Source organism: Serinus canaria, chromosome 3 (genome assembly GCF_022539315.1).
Source record: "Serinus canaria isolate serCan28SL12 chromosome 3, serCan2020, whole genome shotgun sequence".
Taxonomy (NCBI): domain Eukaryota; kingdom Metazoa; phylum Chordata; class Aves; order Passeriformes; family Fringillidae; genus Serinus; species Serinus canaria.
Genome location: NC_066316.1, coordinates 89,118,595 through 89,146,360, shown reverse-complemented (window position 1 = coordinate 89,146,360; position 27,766 = coordinate 89,118,595). Strand labels below are relative to the sequence as shown.

The 27,766-nt window shown below is 38.8% G+C and overlaps 1 protein-coding gene across 1 annotated transcript; it reads left to right on the top strand.

The window, feature by feature from the left end:
- Positions 1-295: 295 nt before the first annotated feature.
- Positions 296-26,693, top strand: GFRAL (GDNF family receptor alpha like). The gene is made up of 9 exons (XM_030235273.2): positions 296-355; positions 3,451-3,585; positions 11,115-11,504; positions 12,226-12,282; positions 12,928-13,255; positions 15,198-15,457; positions 18,422-18,520; positions 23,490-23,571; positions 24,597-26,693. The coding sequence occupies exons 1-9, from the start codon at positions 334-336 to the stop codon at positions 24,682-24,684; spliced, it is 1,461 nt and encodes a 486-aa protein (XP_030091133.1). The 5' UTR covers positions 296-333; the 3' UTR covers positions 24,685-26,693.
- The last annotated feature ends 1,073 nt before the right edge of the window (positions 26,694-27,766 follow it).

The following is a 27,766-nucleotide window of genomic DNA, read 5'->3' as shown; positions in this document are numbered from 1 at the left end:
GAGTGCCAAATCCCGTGGATGATGCCGAAGACCTCCTGCGTGTCATCTGGACGCAGTCCGGCTCAGCGTTTGTGGCAAGAGGAGAAATGTAAGCAGAGGGTGTGACAGTGGCAGCCGAGGCCGCTCCCGGAGGTGGGAAGCTTCATTCCGTGCCCCGGCCGTAGGAGGAGGGCAGAGGCAGGGGCAGCGCTGCCCGGGCGGCTGTCAGCGCCGCGCTCGGAGCGCCCGGAGCGGCGGGCGGGGCCGGCGGGCGCTGTCCCCGGGCCGGTGCTGAAGGGGCGGCCCCGCTCGGCACCTGCGGCCCCGCCGGGCGGCAGCGGCAGCGCCACGGCCATGGCAGCGCTCCTCGGCCCCGGTAAGTGCGGCGGGCGGGCAGCTCCTGCCGCCCCCTCCTCCCCTCCATCCCTGCCTCCCTCCGCACGGCTCCTGCTCCCGCTGGTCCCCGGGGTGGCGGCGCCTCGGCCCCGAGGAGCGGCTGGGGGAGCGGCGGAGCTCGGCGGCAGGGCTGGGGCAGGGCGGCGGGAAGGAAGGAGGGGAGCGGCGGGGACACCTGCTCTGAATGAGCAGCTCCTGTCGGCTGGCGGGGAGAGCTGGGCGCTGCCAGTGCTACACACAGGGCTGCTGACACTTCCTTCGGGTTTGAGTGGAGAAAAAGTGGAAAATCAGCAAAGCTGGTACAGAAAGATTTGGACAATATGATGAGACAAGTATGTTGTATGTTAATTTTTGTTATTCTCCTTTTCTCCTCACTGTATACTGTATACATGCTCTTCTCTCCTTAAAACCCCACTACTCTAAGCTTATATTTCGTATGTAGTTCTGCCCCATTTTGTTAAAATAAAGTTGTCTTTCATCACTTTTCAACTATATTTGAAGTATATTCAGTTGCAGCTTGCCATTTTGCCTTTGGAGCTTGTTGTGCCACTGCTGTTGCCATTGAATAGAAACCACAGCTTGGTTTCCCAATATTCATTATTATTTATTTACATTATTTTAGGATTGCAGAATTAGGAAATTCCTCCATTCCTCAGTTCCCAATTTGCAAAATGAAGGTGCTAAAATGTTTTTTTTTCTGCCTCCTTTTAACCTTAGGCAGCAAATTCTACACAGAACAGAGAATTTTACACCTACCCAGTGAATCAATAGGCCTTTTCATAAAAATGAAGACATATGTAGAAATTTGAATGTGTGTCTTCTTGTCAATATGGATCCCTCTAAAAGTTTTAGCTGCAAACTAACTCTTAGATGCCCTCAACTCTTCTATGCAGAATCCCTTGGTATTCCAAACACCAGAGTAAATAAGTAAAGAGAGCAACTAAAGTAATATCTGTCAGTTTAAGAAATTGCAGAAACTACAGTGCCCTGGACTCAAAGTCATATAGGACAGTTTGTTTCATGTAGGTTTCTGGCAGTGTACCCCCTCTGTACTGCTGAGGAATCAAAGACTCATCCATAATGTGTCATTAGACCTAAAGAAGCCCTTCCTTCAGCTGAAGTGCCTTAAATCATAGATTATGCTACTCACCTCTTTATTTTGAAAAAACATCACGTCCTATTTTGGGGCCAGTTTCCAGGTAGGTTTAAAATGAGCAGCAGTGTGAAATACTCCCTAAAATGTAGCAGGAAGGCTGTGCAGTCAGTCCTGTTTTGACTGTCTCAGCCATTGGTCCTTGAAAACTGTCTGAGCATGAGGAAGAAAGCACAGAGACTTTGTGCTGTGAATCCTAGTCAGATGAGTAAATCTTCTGTTGTGTAAGAACCTAAAAATAGATAAATGGTCATCCCACAAAATATCTTTTTATTATAAATCTGTGGGTTTATAATTTTGTATTGTTTTATATATGCAGTCATTTTGCCCTGTAAGGCAAATGTATTTGGCAACTTTTTTTTCTGTCATCTGTTAGCAATTTCAAAGAAAACAAAGAGTAATTTCAAAATAAAAAAGACCTTTTTGCAGACAATCCTAGAACTAAAATGTGGTCATAATAAGCCATAACTGTCCCAATGGACAGGGCCAGCTGCACATTCCTCAAGGCTAAGAAATGGAAGCTTTTTCTGTCAATATGTCTTCAAGGCTGATGGACAGACACAGCCTAGGAGTGTTTCAGGCTGGAAATCACCACCAGTCCTGCCAGGAATATGCACAACTGAGGAAGGATTAGCACCAGCTATAATAAGCACATGTGGCCTCTTTGCTGTCTCATAGGCACACTAGATGCTGTTGCACCTGTCAATTATTATGTATTCAATGCTACTTCATATTTATCAACATGCATCCAAAAAGTGTTCCTTACAGCAGCATTATTATATCACTGGTAAATAACTTCCAGAAGGGATGACATCTCCTCTAAACAGTGGCTCTTTAAAGGTATCAGGAGGGATATTTGATCTATAATTTCTTGCTCTAAAATGTATAATTGAAAAAGGTTAATTTCTTCAGGTAGGGTCTGAACAAATCCTGAAGCAGTAGTTCATGCTTTTTGCAAATGATGTTTAAGGGATTAAACAGTGCTGAAAACCACTCAAAATCCACATGAACTTACCTGAACATGGCAGGGGGGGGCGGGGCACGTAAAAAAAAAAAGGTATTTTGTCAGAGTGATGCTGTGGTTTTCAGCAACTAAAGAAAACACATCAGGTATTCAGCAGGTAGTTTGATAAGGCCTAAAATCAGTAACTGAAACTTCATTTTATAGAAAATAAAGACACATGATTACAAATTAGAGGTTGTCTTACCATGGGAATGTTAATGAAAGAGCTAAACTCCAGCTGATTTATCCTTTTTTAACAAGGCAATTTAATTTTCTACTGATAAGTCACAGGCAGTGCTGCTTTAAAATTATTTACCTTAAAACCTTCAGAACTTTTTTAAGTAATTAGCAGGCTCAATGCACTCAGGAAAGCAGATGAAGGCATATATGTGAGGGTTGCTTTCAAGAAATGATGAGTCTGTGAAGTAAAAGTAAAGACAGTGAAGAGTACTGTGTTTATAAAATAAAATCGCATAATTATCTAACAGTTGTGTAGTTGTCAAATATCTTTCACACACTCTATTCATAGGAATTCTTAAACAGCTTAGCTTGGTGAGGTTTTGTTTTTATAAAATACTGTTTCTTCTGAATTTTATACTGTCTTCCTTTCTGTAATTTATTATGGATCTCAGAACTGCAGCAATTTCTATGTATCCATGCACCGATGTCATATATAACTATGGTTACTGTTATAATACTGGGGTAAAACCAATGCAAAATATGCCACACTGACACTTTGAACATTTAATTTTCCAGTTGCAAAACAGAGGAAAACTTTGTTCTGATAAAATTTAATTTGATAGCAATTTGAATCTATAGAAAAACTATAGTAAATTACATTTTTAAAATCAATGTTTGAAGGAAAAGGGTCAGTACAGTATCTACTGCTTTAAATAGTCATTATATTCTGTTTTTACAGTGTTGTTCATTTACTTCACATGTATATCTACTGTCCAGACTACTGACTGTCTGCACTTGAAGGAGCAATGTGTTAATGCTGGAAACGGATGTGAGAGTGTCTGGAATGTGGCTGAAGATGCCTGCAATATTTCAGGTAATTATGTGTGGTGTACACACCTTAGTTTTGAATTGCTACATGCTATTGCATATTCATAGTTTATTACAATATCGCTGTGGTAACTAAATGCAGTCAGTGAGATTTTAAAGAGAAAAATTAAGGCAAAAGACAATCAGCTTCTGAAATCCTTTGCTATGGCCAATGCTACTCTTAGTAACAGTGACATTTTCTCTCCAAGTGATAAATGAAATTTCTGCACTATGAGCAAAGTCAGAGCCTGAATCAACTCAAGAAATCTGATTTCAGCAAAAATTAGGATTTTGTGGGATCCTCTTAAATAAAGTCTGTGTGCAACTAGAGAAGAAGTTCCAACTTTGTTTGACACAATTTGGAGGGGTTGATCTGCCCCCTCCCTGGCAGTGCTCAAGGCCAGGTTGGATGGGGCTTTGAGGAACCTGTTCTAGTGGAAGACATCCCTGCCAATGGCAGAGGGGTTGAAGGTCCCTCCCAGTCTAAACAATTCTGTGGTTCTATAATCTTACACAATACCCAAAACAATGTACTAGTCACTTAGAGTAATTTTTAATTATTGTACTAGAATAAGAAACAGATAAAACATTCACCTCTAGTGTGAGCTACCTGAATGAATGCCTCTGTCTTCTGATCTGTTGTCTGTATTTGATGTCCTGAATATCCCAAGCCACAAGACAATATTTAAAATAATTAGAGTAGAAAATTCTCTTTGGAGTCTTTCTTAATGTGTCCTTTTCCAAATATTTATCTACTTTGCATAGAATGCCTGAATACTTTAAAGAACAGATGAAGTAAAAGAAAAGTGCATGATAATATAACAGTTATAACAGTTCCCAAAGCAGCTGGGCTTCAGCCCCTGTTCTGTTGATCTGTTGAATATTTTGTGTGAAATGAAACAGTTTCAAAAGATATGGCTGCTGTTTAGAAAAAAAAAAGATATTGGAATATGCAGTACTTTCTGGCTCAAGTGCCCTAAAGATGAGCTCTCTAGAACCAAAACAGAACAAGCTGAATTTGTTTCTCTCACATCATTCACAAACACATTAGCACCAGGACTATTTGCCACAAAGATATATATTTGTTCTGTAGCCTGTTAATCTTGATACCCTGCAGCCAGATGAAGTGGGCCAGCTTGATTACTTCTGTGCCCCACCTTTGGATGTATGACATTGTTCCATAATATGCCATTTCTCTCTCTTACTGTCCTATGTACTTATTCACTGATATTAATGATATTTGTAACTGGGCCAGAGAAACCTTCCAGAAAAAAACCATTCTTGTGCTGCTTCTTTGGATTTGCATCTGTATGTATCCTTAGGATAATAGCTTTTGGCAAGGACTCTCCAGCATTGCAGAGCACTCAGATATTGTGTTGGGTCTAGGACAAATTGTACTAAATGTGCTTATTAGGTACCATGATCCCAGAGCATGTAAATCCAGTCAGACAGCTGGTGGAACCTCTCAGGCAGCCCACAGAAACAGTGATGGAAAACCTACCAGCAGCATCATTAATAAGAGTAACATTATACTGTCTGTCATGAGCAAGTCTAGAAACTTCATGCTGTAGGAATGGAAAATGTCCTTTGAGCACAAACATGTTACTTGAAGGCAATAGATAATGGGGTAAATATTTGTTCTGTTAGCTTCTTTGTGCAAAACCTAACTACAAATTATAATTAAACTCCTTTGGGATACAAGTTCAATAACTCAGTCCATCAGACTTTATTCTCAAAGTTCAGTGTGTACATTAACAGCACCTCCATCTTTTGCTGTTCAGTGCAGGTCTGGGAACACTCTCCAAACTACTGCCTAAGTCACTCCTTTTTCTGTCAAATTTTCCATCACTGCTTCCCCACTACTCCAGCAGCATTTCCAGAGTCTCAGTTTATAATCTTCAGGGTCCAGTCCTTCTTTCACCTCTATGGCCAAAATATGGTGGAAAGGAAAAACAGTGTGAAAATGTCTATGAATCAGATTCCAGGTCAGGATAGAAAAGATAGAAATATTAAATTTTGATGAAATAAAAATTTTCATTTTGAAAATAACAAGCGAGTTTAACCACTGCTAAATGAAGACTTTTAGGTTTGGTCTTTTATGGTGTATTTGTGGGATTGGTTATTTGTTTGTTTTCCTTCTGTTATTTCAGTGTAAAAAAAAAAAAAAGACATTTCTGAACTCTGATTTAGCCATAAGTATAAATTGTCTTTATTTTTCTGAATGAGAAACAGGAAAAGTTTTCAAAAGGAAAAAACAACTCAGATCAGTTACATTTTAAGGAATCACATTTAGAATTAGATCTGGATGAGTTTACTTTTCCTAGAATAGCAGACTCATTGAGGTTGGAAGGATCTCTGGAGGTCTATCCAAACTGTGGTCTCACCAATGCTAAAGAGGAAAACCTCACACTTTCCCCTGTAGTCTTCAAATTAAATTCCCACTGAGATGACTGGAGAGCTGATTAAGCAAAAGCAGAGATTATCACCCTGGGAGTGTCAGCTTCTATTCTGTCATGTCTATCTCTGGTCCTGTATACATGAATTGTGTACCTATAAATAAATCAAATTATGAATAATGACTGCCAGATATTAGGTTGAGAGAGCATTTTTTTTGTAAATGCCTTAGAAGCATATGTATAAGATAAAATATATTACCTAGAACTAATCCCTGGTAAAGGAACAATAATTGAAAACCAGTAATAAAATATTTTCTGCTGTTCATCACAGCTGAATCAATACCATGTACAAACAGAGCAACACTGATAATAGGTTATTTCCATACAGTTTTCAAGAAGTCATGCAAGGGAGCCCCATAAATCTGATGTGCTTCCTGCTACTGTCTGTGCCCTTTGCATGTTGGCAGCTCCACAGCCTCTCCCCCAGCCCCAGCTGTCAGGTGCTGACCCAGCACAGTGAGATCACTGTACACAGCCCCTGACTCCTGGCCACAACTTGTCAGTGTCATGGAGACAGGTGAGCTGAGTGAGGCTGGGGTGCTGCACAAAATATACTGGGTTTATTCTTCTAGTTCTACTCACCTTCGCCCTTAAAGTCTACTCTGGACCTTGAAAAAGACAGTCATAAATTTTGTGAACATGCTAATTTTTACACCAGCACCTCCTGATTTTTATTGCTCTCTTTCTACTAGAATATATTTTCCTGAAATTCTTTTACTATCCCTTACTTAGTCGATAAATACAGAGTAGAATATCCACACACTCATCTTCATGGGCCATGTCACTGCATCCTTTCCATCCTATTTTTATGGTCAGGGAGTATCCCATGTCTGCGACCTTCAATTAATCTCCTGAGTTCCCTGACTTCTGGAACTGTGAGGGCTAAGGGTCAGGGGTCATGATGTTCTTCTGAAAAAGTAGAAGGAAAGTTGAAGAAGGGGTTGCAGAGATACAGGCAATCCCAGTCACCATCACCTCCTTTGCTGGTGGAAGAGCTGGAGTGGAACCTGCAGCTCTTGCTGGCCTGTGACATTCCCCACTGGTAGTGTATTATTTGATATATCCCCCAAACCCTCCTTAGTCAGCAGGTGGAGAAAGGGCAATGCAGAGACTGTCTGAAAAAAGGGGATCAGGACAGGGGTGTGAAGTCAGGAGCAGCTGATCCTCATTACTTCAGGCAGTGGCAAAATGTGCTGTTCCCTCTTGCAGAGCTTTGTCTCCACTGCCTCCACTGCTGTTTGTGTCAACAGCATAGAAGTGATTTTAAAGCTCTGCTCACATCTAAGCTTGCCCATGGTGCTGGTGACACAGGACTTGTCACTTTGCAGTTTTACTGAGTGCAGAGTCTTTGCTGCCCCACACCTGGGGGAACAGCAAGGCAGGAAGCAGGCAGGCACCATTTGCAGGGCAGAGACATCAGCCTGTGTGCTCAGTAGGCTGAAACCAATGCTCATGCTGCCCTGTGACCTGGCTGGATATTGTGAACCACATACTGCTTCTCTTACATATTGTGAGACATTTAATATCTGTGAGGTAAAGAGAGGAAATGTGCTGGTTTGGGGATCCACATAGCTGTATTGACAAGGTAGATCCTGGTTTTCGCAAAATAAAACTTACCTAAATTAAATTAAATAGATTCAACTTAAGCAATAATAAATCATAGAATCATACAATGTTAAGGGTTGAAGAGACCTTAGAGATCATGTAGTCCCAAACCCCCCTGCCATGGGCAGGGATAGCTCCCACTAGACCAGGTTGCTCAAGACCTTATCAAACTGGCTTTGAACATTGCCAGGGATGGGGCATTTACAGCCTCCCTGGGCAAGCTCTTCCGATGTCTCATCATCTTCACAGTAAAAAATTTCTTCCTAAAATCTAACGTAAATTTCTCTTCATTCAGTTTGTAGCCATTGCTCCTTGTTCTGTCACTACAGTTCCTGACAAAGAGTCCCTCTCTGGCTTCCCTTAGGCCCCTTCAGATACTGGAAGGTTGTTGTGAGCTCTCCTCACAACTTTCTCTTCTCCAGGGTGAACAGCCCCAACTTTCTCAGCCTGTCCTTGTAGGGCAAGAGCTCCAGTCCTGTTATCAACTTCCTGGCCCTTGTCTGGACTTGCTCCCACTGTTCCCAGTCCTTCTTAGGCTGGGAACACCAGAGCTGTTTGCAGCACTCCAGGTGGGGTCTCATGAGAGCAGAGCAGAGGTGTAGAATCACCTCCTTCCACCTGCTGGCCATGCTGCTCTTGATGCAGCCCAGGGCTTTTCATCAACCTTTGCACCCAAGTCTTACTCTGCAGGGCTGCTCTCAACCCCTTCTCTGCCCAGCCTGCAGGTGTGTCTGGGATTGCCATGACCCAGGTGCAGGACCTTGCACTTTGCTTCATTGAGCATCATAAGGTTTGCACTGTCCTGCTTCTCAAGCCTGCCAGGGTCCCTCCAGGGGCATCCCTGCCCTCCAGTGTGCCAACTGCAGCACACAGCTTGGTGTCATCAGCAGATCTGCTGAGGATGCACACAATCTCACTAACATCATAACAATAATATTTTTGAGAATATTTTAGCTCATAAAGTATATAGTTGATTGATTTACCTTTGTACCACAAACTGCTCTTTATTTTCACCACATGTATGTGGAACATATGACCTGACATCCTGTGTGAGTGTCTTTACCACTGAGTCCAAGTGCACATGCAAACAGACTTGAAACTGGGCCAGCAAACAAAAGTTTCTGCACCTTTTTTTTTTCCTATGTTAACTTCTCCCTCCTTTTTTATTCTAAAAATCCTAAAAATCAGACTATTCTTGGGCTACTTTAAATTTGTTGTCATTCTTAAACTTAGGCAGAGAAGTTGTTCTGTGGGGTAGGGGTTCAAGGGAATAGCCAAATGGCATTTGTAAGCTTGCACCTCCTCACATGAGAGAGAGAATCTGACCCAGAGCAAGCATCTCTTCAGCCTGGGGTTCTCATCACCATTATCATGGGGCTGGGTATGCCCTCTGTGTCCTGTCTCTCACTCCATCACACAGGGATGCCTCAAGCCTGCCCTGTGTGTTCCTGTCCCTGTACCAGGCACCTCATTTCTACTGCACAGGACCAAGATAAGCCTCTCAGTTCAGGCTGTGTCCCTTCCACTCCTAGGCACCTTTTTAGTTTGCTCTCAGTGCCTGACCTGCCTGAAATAAAAGGTGTGAGTTTAAGGTTTTAGGTACTTGGAGAGCAGATCTTCTGCCAATGGATTAGATCAAATAAAAGAAGTCAGTATTGTATCCACAGCTTTATTATATTACTTTGAATATTATTTAAAATTTGTAAAATATGACAAACCATCTTCTCTTGGCAAAGCCTATCATTTTTGTTCTTCAATTGAATTGTTTTATGTAACCATATCCCTTAAGCATTCATAAACATTAATGAAATTATAATTTTAATGGTGAGTTCTAGGTGATAGATGCAAGGCAGAAGACACTGTTGTATGTAATAGAATAATCCAGGTCCTGGCTGACAAATACCCAGAATTTAGAAAGTGTGTCTGCTCTACAGACCATATCTGTAGCATCACAGCTTTGCTTGGGAAACTGTGCAGCATTAATAAAGGTAACTAAATATAAAGCTGTAATTATGAAGACCAAAGCCAGTAATTTTGTAACCACCATTTTAAGTGGATTCAACTTGCTTTGCACATTCTCAAGTCTGATAAATGCCCCCAAAAAATTAGTCTTGTCTTTTCTGTGATATTCATGCTCCAGCATGCATATGAAAGAAATGCCACAAAGCAATAAAATGCATGTGAGAAATTCAAATGGCTTCTAAAACTTTTGATGAATCCACTGGAAAGCAAGAGTGAATACACAATGTGTGTTGAGGCTTACTCAATGCCCAGGGAAATTTGAGAGCCACTGGATCTAGCTTGTGTATATAGACACATCCAGTAACTTCTGAATGGGAGGATGAGTGCATGGGGATGCACAGGAGTGCAGTTGTGTCCCACTGTGTTGCAGGAGGATCTTCACTACATCTAGGAAATGTTGGGGTTAGGGTCATAGTCACCACCTGCATAAAGCTGTACATAATATATGGAGTGCATATTTTAAAAAGTCTATTGTAGTCAATGGGCTGAGCTCCCCACAATTAATTTTTAATTTTCTGAGTACTCTTATCCCTGCAGAAAGTCTATCTCTGTAATTGAGAATTGCTTAGTGCTTGAAGAAGTTGCAACTTCTGGTCCAAAGACTCCTGGCATAATGATTAGCAAAGCTAACACAAGAGAGATAAAATCAGCCAGTGAATGAGTCTGCAAAATGAGTTCCAAAGTGATTCCTGGCACTGGTCTATCACACCCTACTGGCATCACACAGCACTCATCATAGTACTAGAGTAGACATTCATCCAGAACTGGACTATATGGCCCTATTGCAGAGGGAATAATAACATCCTGATCTGCCTCAAACTCCTTGCCTTAAACAAGAAGGATGGGTATCAGAAACCTAATGTTGATGTCATTGGAACAGTCACAAAATAATGTAATATTATATTATTTTTGTCAGCTGAGATTAGATTTCTCACCACTATAGAAACAAGTTTGGATGGACTTACAGAAGTGTTGACTTTACCTACAAGGGACAGCATATGGTGTTGCTAGGCACTTTCAGGAGCAATTCTCCTGGTCTAACTTAAATTGCTATTTTAGGTAATGAATCAACCATCTTCTGCAGTTGTCATTCTCTAAAAATGATGCATTTCTTAAGATGATAATCCATGATATGTCCAAACTGTAGGTGGTTAAAATTATGTGAAGTTAAACTCCTTATGCAGTAATTTTAGTGAGGATTTTTACTACTGTTTTGCAGCTGAACTGTTAGAGTGGACTGTACTATACAGCTAACAGTGCACAGTAAACATGAGGAAGATTCATTAGTTTGTAAGACAGGAATCATTGTGTTTACACACAGCTCAGAATTAAACTAGGCATGTTTCACTCACTGTAATGCATTAAGACAAGCACCCTTTTCCTGAGTTTTTGTGCTGTGATGATGACCCATCGCCCATTCGATTTATAACTCTGTTTGTACCTATTTCTGCAGACTATTTGGAGTCTCCCTCGAGGCCAGACACTGGACTGGGTGTCAGGCCACCCGGGCAGCCCGAGGAGCTGCGGAGCTGCAGCGTTGCGAGGCGGCGCTGCCGGGAGCAGCCTCGCTGCTCTGCTGCTCACAGGAGCTTCCAGCGCTCCTGCCGCGCACCTGCGGGCACCTGCCGCTCTCCCGGGCCTGGAAAGTGCCTGCTGGCCTGGAAGGAGCTGAGGAAAACAGTTCTGGGAACGTGCACCTGCTCGGAGCCGCTCCAGGCGAGATGCATTAAAATCTGGAAGGGAATATTTAACAACCCTTGTTTGCAGTACTCGCAGGAGGGCCAAGCCTCAGGAGCTGGTGAACATGATGGCAGTGATGATGGCTATAATGCTCATGTTGATGGTGAGAAAAATCTGGTGCAAGTTATCGCCCTTCCAGCAGTCTGAATGCTTTTGTACATAGCAGTAGTGTCCACAGTCTACAAAAAACGGGCTTTTTGCCCATTTGCAATTCAACATTGGAAATATTATAATTTTAGGATGTTTATTTATAAATAAATTCAGAATCTGATACAAAATGATTGTGTGAGTGCAAATACTGTTGTTCTTCAAGGTGTTAATTTGATACAACCTGATCTAAACCAGTCAGTTTCAGTTTCTCACTATAACTAGAAGCAGTATAAGACCAACAAAAATAATTTACTAATAGCAATAATTGCATGCTAGCCTTGACTTTAGGTCATGACAAGCAGTTAGCTGAACTTGAAAACTAGTCCACTGATAAACACATTAATTCCCCTGGCTTTTATGTATTCACAAGAAATCTGACTTTATAATGCTCTGAGAAGCTCTAAAAAACTCTTCTTGAGTCCATAGGATCTTTAATTATGTCAAAAATGCTAGGACCAGCCTTTGATAAACTGTGCTTTGACCCCAAAACTTATGAATATATGTAATACTGAATTTAGAATTTGTTAGTGGGTTCTACTTGGTCAAATTAATTTGTTTTGTTCTTGTTTATTTTTACTCCTGGCACTATGCCAGCAAGATAGTCAATACTTTAAAGTTAAAAGGCTAAGATGTTACTTACAATTGATGCCTGTACCTGTATCTTTTTCTTCTAGAAAATATTAGTATGGAAACAAAATTACAATGGGGTTTATCTGCTCTCTCCAAACAAGGTAAGTCTGAATTTACTCATGAATCCTAATAAATAATTTTAGGTCAATTTTCAGACAATGTACAACATACCTTTAGATTAAAATTGATACTTATCATTGAAATGGATGAGCAGGGATTTAATAGACCAAATATATCTTCAGTTAAGGTACTGGGTAAAGAAGAACCCAAAAGTATAACAATCAAGTAATTGATAAAAAAATAAAATAAAATCAGGTATTTTGGCAAACTTACAGAGACAAATCTTATCCCATAAACATTTTAGGGTCTAGAATTTTCTTTGATGTCTTTCTATATATCTTTGGAAGGTTTATTTCACAGTCTCAAAATACCTAAACTGATGTTAAAAGCACAAAAAGGCCATTTATATTCTCTTCTTTGTTACTTATTACTTAGCCTAGCATAAGACTGCACTCTGGAGATTTCAGCTGTTTCAGGAGGGTTGCTTGTGAGCAGTGCAAGCAGTGCAGGAAAGAATCATGAAGTTACTCAATGGGCTTAAAAGAAGCAAGAAAGGAGGAAGAGCTGGATCAGAGTTTTGGGAATCAAGCTTGATTTACTGGAATTATGTAGACAGGACACCTACCAGTCATCACTTGAGAAAAATTTTCTTGAGATTTTATTTTAAAAGCTTTTATTGGTTTCAGCGCACAAAACAAACAGGAGCTGTTTGGATGTGAACAGGGAGTGTGTTGAAGATGAAGTGTGTAACAAACAGCTGTCCCTGTACCTAAAAGTTTGCTCAGTAAATAAGAAGTGCAACATGGAAGGATGTCAAGCAGCCATCAGGTTCTTCTATGGAAACATGCCTTTTGAAGTCGCCCAAATGATGATATTTTGTGACTGCATCCAGCATGATGAATCCTGCCACAGAGCCAAGGAACTGCTCCATGGCCAGCCCTGTGCAGTTACTGTAGTTCCACCCCCATCATGTCTGAATGTAATCCAGATCTGTGAAGAGAATGAATTGTGCAGGTGAGTAGAAGTATTTTGCCCACTAAGGTGCTTTTTAATCATGGTTTTGTCAAACCATTTTTGTTATACTCTATATATCCCAGCTATAACAAAATTATTTTCTGCAGTGTATCTGCTGTGTTTGATATCATCACAGATGTTTGGATCAATTGTGGTAATTCCAGAAGTAATCCCACAAGTAAACTGAAATGATTAATTTTCAGAAAGGTTTGAAATCCAATGTGGGCTTTTCTTCTGCCTGTATCATGACACTTAACACCATTTCTGCTGGAAAAACTATGCTATTGCATATTTTCATTACCCCTTTCTTCAGATAACACCTGCCTGTCTGCACCTTTGCCCTCCAGCAGTTTGCCCAAGTTGGACAGCAGACCAGACAAAGTTTGTCTGGTAAATGAAATTACATTTTGAGGGCAGAGTCTGACCCTTTCTACCCTTCAGCCATGCAACCAGCTTGACCTGTTCAAAAATCTTTTCTCCTATTCTATTTATCTCAAGGATACTCACATAAAGCTTTCAAAAACCTGGCCTGAATCATGCACAGACCACCAAACTCATGAACTCAAGAAATGCCTTTTCAAAGTTTAATTTTATATTTTTTAAACATGCAACAGGATTACCCATGTTTGTAGTTCATCCTAATTGCCTCCTTTAAGGACAGTCAATTGGCCCACTTTGTTTTTCAGTGTGGTCCCCTTGTGGATTACAGTTGAATTTTACCTCAAAGTTGTGCTCAAATTAACCTTCAGTCAATAAACCAGGAGGCCAAGAGATGGTTTTGGTTTTGTGCAGATTATTCAGATTGATGTCAGTGAGAATGGCCAAAGAGCTATAAATGTATGTCTGTACATGTATAGATGTGTAATGTTATTATGGCTGAATTCCCCATCTTTTTGGGAGCATTAATGTTTCCTGGCACTGGCAATAAATGCATATAATTAGCAAAATTAGTCTGTGAGTAAGGGCTAGTCACATTCATAAATCAGGAGGTGAATGAAAACAATTGCATTAGAACAGAGGTGGCATCTGCTTTGAGATCTTTGCTTGCGTAATAAAAATATTTGCAAAAAATTTTCTAGCCATTTTTTCTAGTATTGCAACAGTCCATGCTTTTCCATGTGACATGCCTGTGGCTACTACACAATATCAATAGCAAATTAAGAACAAATATAACATGTATGTTATTATATACCATATAATAACATTTATGATTAAGGAAGAATATTTTAATAACTTAATGTACTATATACTAGGGTTTACCTTTATCATCCCCTAAAATTTAATATAAATTTGTTTTTAACTATTATCTACATTTTTTTAGTTAATTTATAATGGATATTTTCTATTGTCATATACAGTGTGTTAAAGGCCAATTTTATTCCATCCCAACAGCAAATAAATGGAAATAATTTGAGATTATTGAGCTGGGTAACAAATTAATTCTTTATGTAATTTATCTTGGCTATCAATTTATCTTTAAGTTCACTGAATTGTACTTTTTCCTGAGCCTTTGACATTTTGTATTGTGTTAGCATTTGGGGGGCCAAAGGGTTGACATTGGATGTAGATTATTTAATGCTAAATAAGTTGAATGTTTATTCTTCCTTTACACTGCTCAAAAACAGATCCACTAGAACAGCACATGATGTGGTTTCATTGGGATTACTGGTCTAATTCCTGTATTCACATTTCTTCTCTGAGTATCTAAAACTGTATTTTCTGGACTCAGGGAAGCAGGTGCTGATTAGAAGTGCAGTTGCTTTTTCTCAAAATCAGAGCAGAACTTATGTCAGCTATCACTGAATATTGCAAATTTTGAGGCTTCAGTGGTACCTGGGAAATACACTCCCTTTAGTGGTGTTCATTAAATGTCTTTTAATGAAATCACATTTTTTACAGTGTCATTGTACACTTTTTTTCTTTTTTTTTTTTCCCCTACCAGGAAAAAATACACAGCTTTTCGGTCAAAGTGTTGGCGACATGTGACAAAAAAATGTTATAATGATGAAGCTTGTCTTGAAACTTTGCTCAGGGATGAAGTGCCCTGTTCTGCCACCACTGATTGCAAAGCAGCCTATGTCAGCAGCTGGGGCACGATGCTGCACACTCAGTGCACCTGCCAAAATTTGCCTCCCTTGGAGCAGCCTTTGTGTGAGCTCTTCCACCACATGCTGCACAGCAAATCCTGCTTCAGTGACTTACGTGAGTAGCACTTACAACTTTACAGAATAATTGGTTTTAAAGAGAATTAGGATCCTAATTTACATCAAATCTTTGCTACATCTTTGCTACCCCTAGTTTCAGCAAGACCTATAACTGTGGATTTTTTAAAACACAAATCAAAACAAAAATTGAGCATAGACTTTTCTTCTCCTGGTTTGGGGAAAAAATTATAATAGTAGTAAACCAATGAAATTGACTACATGTTTCATTACTTGAATTTTCTTAAATAAAGAAATCATTTCTAAAGTCTGTATTAATATGCAGATTAGAAAAGTCCAAAGTCATCCTGTTCTTGGCTTAATGTTGTGCTTTGGTACACTGTTTTTACAAATAATACAAAGTAGCATTTGGGTTTTTTTCTTTTCTTTTTGGAGCTTGAATATTAGCAAACCTTACACATATTTAGCAACAGCATTCATTCTGTAGAAAATAGCTTCAGTTATTTAAAGGAGGCCTTCAGTAAAAGCACGGGGTGAAATTGAGATGAAATATAGGTACTTTCTCAGATCCAGTAATGATTTTCATGTACTTAAATTAACTAAATATTTTTGTCAAATATACATGTCTTTGCCAAGCCTTTGGTTTGGAGAATTGTTAATGCAATAACTGGCAATATGGGAGCAAATATTAATGTTTTAGTGTGAATCTGCAAAGTGCCTTCAGAGCAAAGCTCCTCTTTGTCCCCACTTATTGTGTCATGGGCCACATCACAGGGTGGCTCTCTATCATAGGGTGGTTCCTGGTCTCCTGCAGTATAAACTGAACCTGGAGGTTCCTCTGCAGTGCTCCAGCTGCATGCAGACATCTGCTCCATCAACCAGAACACAGACCAAAGTATTCTCTTCTCCTCAAATCTCTGACTTATCTCACCAACTATTTTGCAATATAAATCCTCTCAGGATATGTAACTCACTGGGGTATCATGCCCTGTGCCGGCTATCTTCTACATGTGTACTCCAAAATTGTATATATTCTTAAACTAACTTGGGAGAGGTAATGATACCTAAAGATTTCAATGAAAAGAAACTGTTCTTTCATGGTTTTACCTGATGGACAGTGTTTTGAAAACATTTATGGATTGTGTGCATGCATTTCATTGAATGAAACAGCTACTCTCTTAGTTCTAGAAACTAAAATGGTACTGCTGATAAGAGTGTGGTTTTTTTTCATGTCACTCAAAGGCTACCCAAAAATTAAAATCAAGTTGCTGAACTAAGTTTAGTTAATCATTACTCAAATCCAGACTCTGAGAAAATATTAAAAATCTTGTAACAACTCCCCTGGAAAAGTGATAATGTAACACACTTCGACTTGAGACTTCTAGCAGTGATTTTGCTGATGAATATTATTTACTTTCTTGCTTTAGGGCTGAATTTAACAGTCCAAATGAGTGAGTACATCATCATGTTGATTGTGTCTTAACCTACAAAGCAAAAAAAAAAGATCCTTAGGTCTGAATAATCAAATAATTGCTGACGAGCTTTTGCCATTCCCTGAAGCAGTCTCAGGATAAAATGGTTTGAGGGTTTTTTGTGATTGAAACTTCCCTAACCTAATTGGGACTGAAGAACAGAAGTTTATGTTTCTTGTGTTGTGTAACAATTTCCTGGTAGTTAAACAAAAAAGAATTTGGGGATCCAGAGCCTTTGGTGGATCAGTAGCTACTCTACAGACCACTTCCAGCTAATTGTTATTTTTGCTTTATTTTTTCTTTTCCCTAGATGTCTAGTTGTGATGCAGCTAAACTGATGATGGTGATGGTTATGGGTTTTATTTTGAAGCATGTTTTTAATGCCATTCTCTGCGTGGCAGTACAGAGATGTGGAGTGACTGCAGTGCCCACCCAACCCCATGGGCTGACTTATTCCTCTGGCCTGGTGGTGATCTTTGGCTGACTTTCACTCTTACAATGGCAATGATCTGTAACTCTGAAGCATTTCTGGACAGGAAAATACCCAGGGTTTGAGAAGGGGATCTTTGCCTCCAGAACTGGTGTGAACAGACCCGTGAGAGGTGTTTACACCATCTCACCTTCCTACTCTTGCATGGCACTGCCTTTGCTACAAGTGCTGGTTCTAGAGGCCGTGCTCACACTGAGATGGCTACAGACCCAGTAAAAGGCAAGAATTGTGACTGACTGCTGCTGTGTGAAACACAAGCACAGTGTGGATAATTGCCAGTGCAGGATTGGTGTCTCAACAGGAATAAGAAAAAATGTCAGTGAGGGAACGAAAAAGTTTAGGTTTCCAAAATATTTTTAGTTTCAGTTGTACTTTTGGATCTCATAGAAAAAAAAAAACATATTACAGGTAGGTTTAGTCCATTTTTATTTGGACAGTGTTTCAGGCTGCAAATGTATGCCTTTCTTATATTACAAAAATTTCTCAGCTTGCTGTTCATGAGAGGGAGCAGATGTAAAAAACCTCTATGGTTTAGCCTTACTCCATAAACTATACTACTTAAGTAAACCTACTATTTTTCATTTCAACAGAAAATATGTATTTTCAGATATATACATGAAATTATGCCCACTCAGAGGACAGGCCTTCCTGAAAAAATTTGTTGAGGTCTAACAACACAGCTGGAATAAAATCTGCCTTGTAGAAATTATTCAGACTGCTACCCCTCTCTCACCATTTCTGTATTGGTTTGGTGGACCCAATTCTTTTGGTGGGTCTATTTTTAAAACAGTTTATGTGAAAAGAGAATTTAAGTTTTTTTTTTTGTGGCAGAGAGTATTTTCAAAGCATGCTTGTCATCCATAAGAAAAACTGAGGTGGAACAGGAAGAACTATTATGCACTCATTCAAATATCAGTAAACAGTATTTTTAAATAGCTCCCTTTTTAAATTATGTGGCTGTTAACAAAATATCAAACAATATGCACTTCTATTATTATCTTAAAGTAATATTTTAAATTAATATTTTCTTTCCAATACCCAGGTCAAATTTCTGTTCAGGAGAAGGGTTTTCACTGGGTAAATACGGAAATGCCAGGGAAAAAGATTTCTGGAGCACAGCTCCATTCTTCTGCAATTAATGGTGAGTTTGGGCAAGTCACTCCATGATCTCTTCAGCACTGCTCTCCTTGGGTGGGTTCAGGCAAGTGAGCTCGACCTGTTGCTCCTTCATATTTGGCTTAGCTCATATATCCACAAAATAAAATTAATCAGACTGAACCAATTACTCTGACAAATGGTTTTGAAATAGATGTCTCACAATCACTGTATTATAATTGAGGAAAATTAAGCTATTAAGCATGCCAGAGCCTGACTCTCTTTACAGTCATTAGAGAGTAGTAGTATAATGTGTAATACAAATTATTATCTTTGTTGTCACACCTACTTCTATCTCTCTTGACTTTCTGTAGTAGTTACAGCAACAAAATTAGAAACCATAGTAAGTGATCTGAGAAGGGGCTTGAGTTACACTCCATCAGACCCTACCTTCATACACAACAGGAGAGCACATAGTACCCCTTGGGCTGAAGAACTGCAACTATCATTTCCTTGTATTAGAGCTGCTACTTTTCTTTCTGTGCATTTACAGTAAGAAATTAAGCAACATAAAGCTAAAGGATATTGAATTAGTACACAAATATTTTCATTGCTGAAATAATATTATTTTATATTTCCTTTTGAGGGGCCCAATTACAGAATGATAACTCTAAAGAGCTTAATGCACAAATATCACCTCTAATGAGAATGACCTGTTCTACCTTGTGCAGGGCAGATTACCATTCTCCAGACTAATACTACAAATTAGTTCCCAGAACTGTTCCTACAGAACACTTTTGACGGTGAAAAAAATAATTCAATCTCTGCATGCAGTAGAAAATGAAGTGACTTCTAACCTCTCCATCCTTCAACTATTGCTGAAGTGGGCAACCTGGATAAGGGATAAAAAAGACATAAAAATGGATTAAGGGAATGGGATTCCTGAGACCTTTTGTACATAATTAAGCGTTTGGCTGTAGCATTAGCATTAAAGTTACTTGAGAATCATGCATGCCATCCAAGTGCTCTGTGTAGCCAGAGAAGAAAGTCAGGGACCCTCAAAGGAAGAGTAGTCCAATCTTTTTGGATTGCATTTGCTGAAAGTATTGCCTTCTCCTTGCCAATTGCAGAGGGAGGCTGAATCCCTAGTTGGAACGAGACTCTAGAGGTTAAACAATGCAAGTCATAATAGAAGAAATACTGCACTGAGAAAATGCAAAATTGAGATATTGCACCCCTGTGACTAGTTAGAACTGCAGACCCTTTCAGTGGGTAAAATGCATTTTACATTTCACTCAGAGATCCAGATAAATATTTGCAAGAAGCAGCCTGCACCCTGTTAATTCTGTTCACATTGAAGTCTGAATACTTTCCAAAAAGCTACTTTCCTTGAAGCCTTAACAGAACTTTGGATAGCTTTAGAAAAGTAAAAAGAATGCTGACCAGCCTAAACCATACAATAAAATATTCTTTCTATTGTAGCTGTCATGTATGTGAGATGGAAATTTTAAGCCATAAAAGTGTCATAGGAAGTCAGGTCAAGAAGAAGAATTTGATTCAGGATATCTGCCTGATGGTAAAAACCATACTGCAAATTGTTTCATAAATCCCACTGCCAAAAATCTACCTCTGTGTCCTAGATTCAAACACTAATAAATGTGAATTGCTCAGGCTGCAAAGGGAATCATCACCTTACAAAATATTTTTCTTTAATGAAATCAAATCCCAAAACAAATTCAGGGTACAGAGGCAAAACAGTTGAGTTGTCAATTATGGTCTTTCATGTGTGTGAAGAGAGTTGAAGACATTTGCTTCTTGGCTGTTTTCTGCTCAAAAAAACTCAAGATAAAATCTGCTGATGTCTCTACATTAAAATCTCAGAAGAATCCTTAACTTAGTTTGTCACTGAAAGCTACAAGGAACTCTTTCACCAGATGAAATGAATGGCCATTTACAGATGAACATGCTCAGAAGAAACTCAGTATATCTTCAGCTTTTTCTTAGGTTTATTCTTTAAAATATAGCCTACTGTTCAAAAACCAGTTAGATTTCTCTATTTTATTCAGCAGCATTGCAAAACATCCCATTGGATAAAATTGCTTTAATAGAAGGAGTCTTTCACAATAAGTAATAAATCTAAGTGTTTATACATATATTCAAATATATTTGTAAATAAATAGGACCATGGAAGTGGAAAAATTATTGTTCCAGGTTCGGTGTAAAAAATGTGATACCAGGATTTTGTAAAAATCTGGACTGGATTTAAACACATTTCCATTCTCAGGAGAGAACAGGCCAACAGTCGTCTTTGGGCTGATACAACTCCGTTAGCAAGATGTGGGAGGAGTCAGAACCATATAAAAGTTAATGAGGCTTTTCCTGTAAACTTGAATTTGATCTCATTTTTGAAACAATATCAAAAAGTTATAAACCAAATAACACTTCTCTAAACTTTAAATATGCCTACCTAATTATGCGTCTTCAGCCTGGTTTTGGCTTTATCCTATGCAAATGATATCAGTGACTTTACAGATCCAAATAATTTAAAAGATTGCTTCCTGCACTTTGTTTGAAAAGTGATTCATGTGGGAAAATAAGGATTTCTTTTCATCACCATGGAGTTTTGAGGATAAGTTGTGGGTTGTTTATGGAAGTGGAAGCTAGAAATACAGAGCACTTCTTGTGAAATACAATAAAATTTGACTTGATCCAAAACTGTTGAAATTTCATCTTAAATTGTAGTGTTATCATGTATTTCCTACCGAGGAGTAGAGTATTTAGATAAACAAGTAATTGGCAGGGTTTATCTGTAAGTGTACCAGCTGCTGTGGGAACTGAGATTAGTTCAGCTCCAGTGCCTTTAATGAGTAAGGTATCAAACATTGTCAGTCTGACAGTTTTATAAATGTACAAAAAAGCCTGTGACAAACTGCAGGTAGCCAAGAAACCTCTGAGCAGAGGCTGGGATTAATCTGTTTGATGAATATGCACTAGCTCTACCTAAGCAGGTACATCCACAATAGAGTAAGATTCACCAAAATCCCTCTTTGTTCCTGATAGAACTGAATCAACATCTCTTTTACCAGCAATTCATAGAAAACATAGCATTTTTTCTGATTTTGTCCAAAAAACAGAAAAAAAAAAATCAGTTGGTCACTTCAGTGTTTTGTTTGATTGAAATGAAGCATCTTTTACAAATTTTATAAGACAAAGAACAAAATGTTCTGTTGAAAATTTATTAGCCCATTTTTAAGCATCCATGACTGTACAATATATAATGTTAGATATAATAATTTTTTGTGGTGACATACTTTAAAAGTTTCTATTTGCCTAAAATATGTGTGAAAGCCAATTTCCACTTCAAAAAAGTAAGAAACTTTTGCCCTTGAAACTGCTCCTACACTTGTAAAAAGTTTTCAAAAATAGCTGCATGTACAGTTAAGACTCAGAAACTGAAAAAAAGGCCTACAAATTGCTCTTCTGCTAAAACCCATCATCTTAAAGAAACGCTGTGACTTGAGAGCTACACCAACTGCTGATGTAGTTTTTAATATGTTATTAGCAGTCCTTCTCTAAGATAGACCTCAGATAGACCTCTTTCTTCAAAAATTCACCATATTAAGTATCTTCCAGTAGGTTACTGGATTAAATGAAATGTTCATTCAATTTGTGCAAATTTTGGTGGTTTGATCACTGCTTTCATTTTCTTACATTGGAAAACTTGAACTTGGGGTAGTTTTTTGAGAAAAAGTGAGCACAGTCCTACAATAAAAGCCAGGTGGGTCCAACACCCTGCTCAGCTCCTTGGTGTCCTTGCTATGGAAAAACTATTCACCCTCTCTTCCCAGAGCTGCTCCAGCATCCATACCACCTTGTGCTTGAATTATGTGATACACTACACCTGCTGCATGTATGCAGAGCACACAGAAATGTCTCATGCAGGGTTTGTGTATATAACATATATACATATATGCATATACATAACACATGGAGCAGATAATAGGTGGTAACTTATTCAGAGACCAGAACATGGCCTTCTCACAGCCCAGAGAAGTGCTGGGTCCAGGGATCCATCCCTTCCTTAGTGAATGTTTCATTGGCTGTGTAGGATGGAGAAGCTCAGGAGCAGCCAGGGCCCTCTGTGTTTGAATACCTCTATAAACAAAACTTACTGAGTGTACAAAGACAACAGAATCAGGAAAGTCACACAAAGGTCTCCTGTTTTTTCTTGTGGTTCTGCATTTGTGGCCACTTGTCACATCTCTCCATCCCAGGGCTTATATTGCACTTCCAACTTAAATATTTCTTTCAGATGTTTGATCAAAACCAATGGATTCATTACATCAGAGGAAAAAAAGGTTACTCCTGCTTTGGAAAACAAAATTTTCAACAGCTCCCAGTTTTTCAGCAGTTGGAATTTGTAGTACATAAGCCACCAAAGTGACTTTTTGGTGAGAAGCCTAACAGAAAAAGGAAACTCCATGGGAATGGGGCCCAGAAAAAGTGTTAAATCCCATTTTATGTTAAGTTGTGGGTTGTTTATGGAAGTGTTAAATCCATAACTTGATTTGATTCTAGGTGAAGCAGTGCTCCACACTGCAACTACAGTAATATGTGAAAAAGAAAAATAAGTCTAGTTGATAAGAACCAATTCAGCTCTGATACACAGAATAACATTAACATTTTAAAATCAAAAGGGATAATATTCCAAAATAAAAATCACAGTACAAACTGTTCCCCTACAGCAGTGAAAGGTACTGCTATACATATGAATTGCTATTGGAGCTGGTATTTACTAAAAGAAGACTGAAAATTGCATTGGGTCAAATGGCAAAGGTAGAATTATTCCTACCACTGACACACATCTAGGTCTTTTCCCTCCTTTTAATTACTTTTGTCAAAATTAATGTCTAATTTAGCTCACATATGTATGATTTCCAATACAGATCTCAAATTTGATTCTTATTACCAAAAAAGCAAAGTTTTCATTTCTGTTCTATTTTTTTTATTTTTAGGTGAAACTGTCTACATTATTGCTTACTCCTCCTGCATAGCTCTCATCCTAGGAATAGTCCTGTTGACTCTCCTAAAGATCAGGTAATTTGATAGGGATATTAATCACTAGTTCTAGGAAATTGAGAAAACAGAAAATAAAATGTTTTGACTTAGTTAAAAGGTGGACCTTGTGATTGTCTTTAAAAACAGTCCAGCATGCCCCAGTGATGGAAAGAACTGACGTTGTGGGTGTCAGCAGGGAAGAGTGAAATATGAGATGTATCTACAATGCCCTCCATTCATGCAGAGATCCCAGGCTTTGGGAGGTTTCATTTCCTGTCCCATGGCAGGGGAAGGTGAAATCTGAATTCAGAAATTCTGTGAGACTACATTCCTAGCCCCATAGCAGGCAGGGGTAATGCAAAAAGGAAATGAGAATATTCAGCATTATAACATATTTTGAAACCAAATCTTGAATGCTGCTATTGTAGCTAATATTCTTGCCAAATGCCATTTTTGCTCACAGGAGTCTGTAAACAACACCCACCATCCCTGCCATCCTTTCCTTTCCCCCCCTCTCTCCTTCCTTCCCTCCCTCCCTCTGTGTGAGTAACTGCCCGTACACCAATGCTTGGTAAGAAAACAGAAATGTGCATTCACTTAGTTAAAGGAACATGGCCTTTTCTTAAATGATACATTTTCTTGGACCAAATTAAATGGCCAGATTTCAAGAATTACACTGTCAGATGATAGGTTACAGAACATGATGTAGCAGGAGCTATATATAGTGGGAGGGATATTCAGTCAAATTTCATTATTAAGTTCTGAGGCAGATCAAAGAGGAATTGTAGAAAAATGCAAAAAGCAAGTCAAGGATATGTGGGAACAGAGGCTTTCTCTTTAGGTTTGCATTTACAGAAATTTCAGCATATAAAGAAAATTCAGATTTAAAGAATACAGAAAATGGAAGAAAGAACAATGCATTAATAACAATGAAGGGGTTTATTTTATACCACAGTGTTCACCATAAAAAGAGGAGAATTTTGCCACTGATTTCAATTAAGCCAGAGTTCAAACTAAAAGCTGTGTAGTTTATTGTTAAATACATGTACATTCTTTGTTTTCAGAGCCTGCAGAACAAAATATGAGTCAAGAAGTCCCTCGCCAGACCATTCTTCTGAAACATTTATGGCCCATTATAAAAGTCACAGATGAACTACTCTGCTGCTTGCTTGTGCTTTTTAAGGCTATTCCTGAAAGCCAGCCTGTTGTACATATGTGATAATAAAATATATATTAGAAAAACTGCTATAAATTATGACATTTTGTAGTTAAGCATACAAAATATTTTTTATATTTATTAGCTTATTTTTAGCGTTTCAAAAGCTGAAAAAAAGGGGTAAAATTGGTAAAACTGTGCTCTCTCTTATTTGTGTAGATTCACAGATTTGTCCTAAGCTGTACATTTCCTACATTTTTAGATCCACATGACACTGGTATAAATGCTGTATCAACAATCTTTGAAGCCCACCCTTTCTGATCTCAACTCATCTGGAAGAAATTTTTAAAAAATCCACTCAGAAACATTTTAGAGACCTGATAAAGAGCACATATGAGGCAGTTTTGTATACCTGGCCCCCAGGTACCAAGTACCTGAAGCAGCTGTCACAGTAAAGCTGCCTGTAGTTTGATGGTGGAGCAGGGTAGGAGGAAATCAGGATTACAACCCCCTTAAGATTAAATTACTCTCTGGAATAATGCTTTGACTCCAAAATCTTGTTGCTGAAAATGTCTTTAGTTTCTCCTCCAATATGCTTCTAAAAGAAATGAGTGGGGTTTGTCACTTTGAGTACAATAACTTTAGAAAGCATTTTTTTGGCCTGAATGCCCAGTGGAGAAAGTCACTTGCTTGGGGCTGCAGTGCCTGTTTCTCAAGGGAGAAACTGTGACCCATCTCACCATCTGTGTTTCCTGTTCATTGTCTCTAGGCAAGACACAATGTGCCTAATTGTCCCCTTGCACTGTTCTGGGAGCCATGGTCCCTAAACTCCATTCTGGATCCCACTCTGTGGCTATGAGCTCTGGATTTCTCTCCATAGCTGACTTGCTTTGCTAGATTTAAACTTCTATTTACTACCAGTGAGTTGCCTTTGCTAAATCTTTGTGACAGTCTAGTTCTGGTGAGCACAAAATAATGGACTGCTGTTTCTCATTCAGCTGTTACCATGAATAGCACATTGTATTGTCTTGTTATAACAGCATTTGATTAATTAACTTTATTTTGACTGTGATTAGTTTTAATTTTGTTTGAATTATCACTAAATGTAACTCACCTCCAGTTTTGACCATGAGACCAATGATCTAGGGCTACATCTACTGCTAGATGACAGATCTAGGACTAGAAATTAATGTGATCAGAAAAGCAAGAATCTCTGCTCTTCTATGTGACTCTTGCTTCTAGCTTTGAGAGCTTGGAAAATTATTGCTGTAGAGCAAAATCTCAAGTGTGGAGTTCTATTGGGGAGAGGCTTAGAAATCTTAAACAATTATTACAACATGGATTTTCTCTGTCTCTATTATCTGCATAAACCAAAGAAAGTCCTTTTTATTTTGAAATCAAATGTTCTGTAATTACTAAATCAGCATTTGGACAAAAATATGGAAACTGAGAAGTTTGTTTGTTAATCAAAAATATCTCCTTTAGCAGTCCAGCAATTTGCAGCATCTGGCTTAACTCTCACCAAAGTGCTATATTCATATTCTTCACTGTAAAACTGTGAAGTGGGAAGATTTCAAATTGAAAATACTGTTGAGAATATGTTGGATAAAAACATTTCGTTATTCAGGAAATGTACTTTTGAAATGAACCCTTTGCTGGCTTTCAGTCTGACTACAAAAACCAGTGAATCCTCCATGTCACAAAATTTGAGGAGATACATTGAAATTCAGATTTTACTAAACCTCAATCAACAACAAAAATTACCTTCTGTCCTAGAAACTTTTTTTTGCCTATCTTACATTTAGACACGAGAAATCCAACTCAAATATGTGCTTAGACACACACCCTCACAAACAAGTATATAAAATGTATTTGCAACTGAGGGTATGGTACTCTGAGAGACAGCAAGATATTTAGTGGCTCTTGTGTTGGTCTGCAATTTCACAGGCTCTCTCTTAAGAGATGACTTAGATGCTTAATGGGAAAAGTGCATTCCCACCACTCCATGAGTACAAAATAGTCTGCCAATTGTATCTAGGTGTTAGTTATTAAATAAAGGAATTTCTGCTGGGATGATCTGTATTCCTGTGATCCTGATTATACTCGAACTGCTTCACAATTTTCTGAACAGAGAATCATAAATTCAGTTAGTTTGGAAAAGACCTTTAAGACCTTTGAGTCTAACCATGATAGAAGAAAAAGCAGTATTTTGTAAGAGCTTCTTTATTAAAATATTTTTCCCTGGAGTATGACATCTACATCCAATACCCAGATGAGGAAAGTTAAGTCTCTTGATGACAAAATTCCCAGGACACATGCCATTTTGTAGCATTCATCCTCTTTCCACTGGACCTGGGACATCACAAAGTGAAGAAATGAAGGCTGATTGGGCTAGAGGGAGAAAGCATGAATTTTTGCTTTACAGCACTCCCATCTGAAAGGGAGAATGCTGGGTTCCAGTATTTTCTTTGTTTATGCATTTTATCTAACAGTTGTTTCAAATTAAATGTGTGAAGATTTTTTGGGACAATACACAGGACTAGCTCTTCTTTATGCAGTGTGAAGCTACAAGGCCATAAATCCCAAGTTTCTACTTCTGTTATGCCACAGTGAGTTTTGATTTCTTCAAAATGAACATTTTTCCCTGGATGTCTCACCTGGTTGTGTGGTTAAAAGAATGAGCTGCTTGGATAGGCATGGGCTCAGCCTCTTGAGGCTGCTGTGGGAATCACATCCTGGTGCTCTGAGCTGGATATCAGACTGAGCTAGGAACACAGATGATGGAAGGAAGCAGCACCAACACCAGAAGATGATGCCATAAAACAGAGAACACCATTCAGTTCTTTTTAGAAATGACTGTAGCTGTCTTTCCACCAAGGAAAATACGAACCCTTATGTTCAAGCTAGTGAAGATAACTAACTGCAGGTCATGTTGAGGCACTTCAAGAGTAGCATGGGGTAGGGAATTTTGCTGTTGACTTTGCCAAGAAAGTTCTCTCATCAGCATTTTGATGTTTCATATCACATGCTGAAGTCATTCAGTCTGCCATGAAACATGTAGGGAATTTTAGACATCAC

Bases quoted from the DNA above. Each gene is read 5' to 3' on its own strand.
- GFRAL (XM_030235273.2), top strand. From the start codon at position 334: ATGGCAGCGCTCCTCGGCCCCG. The intron at 11,505-12,225 runs GTGAGAAAAATC...TTTTTCTTCTAG, and splicing joins CTATAATGCTCATGTTGATG to AAAATATTAGTATGGAAACA. The intron at 15,458-18,421 runs GTGAGTAGCACT...TCCAATACCCAG, and splicing joins ATCCTGCTTCAGTGACTTAC to GTCAAATTTCTGTTCAGGAG.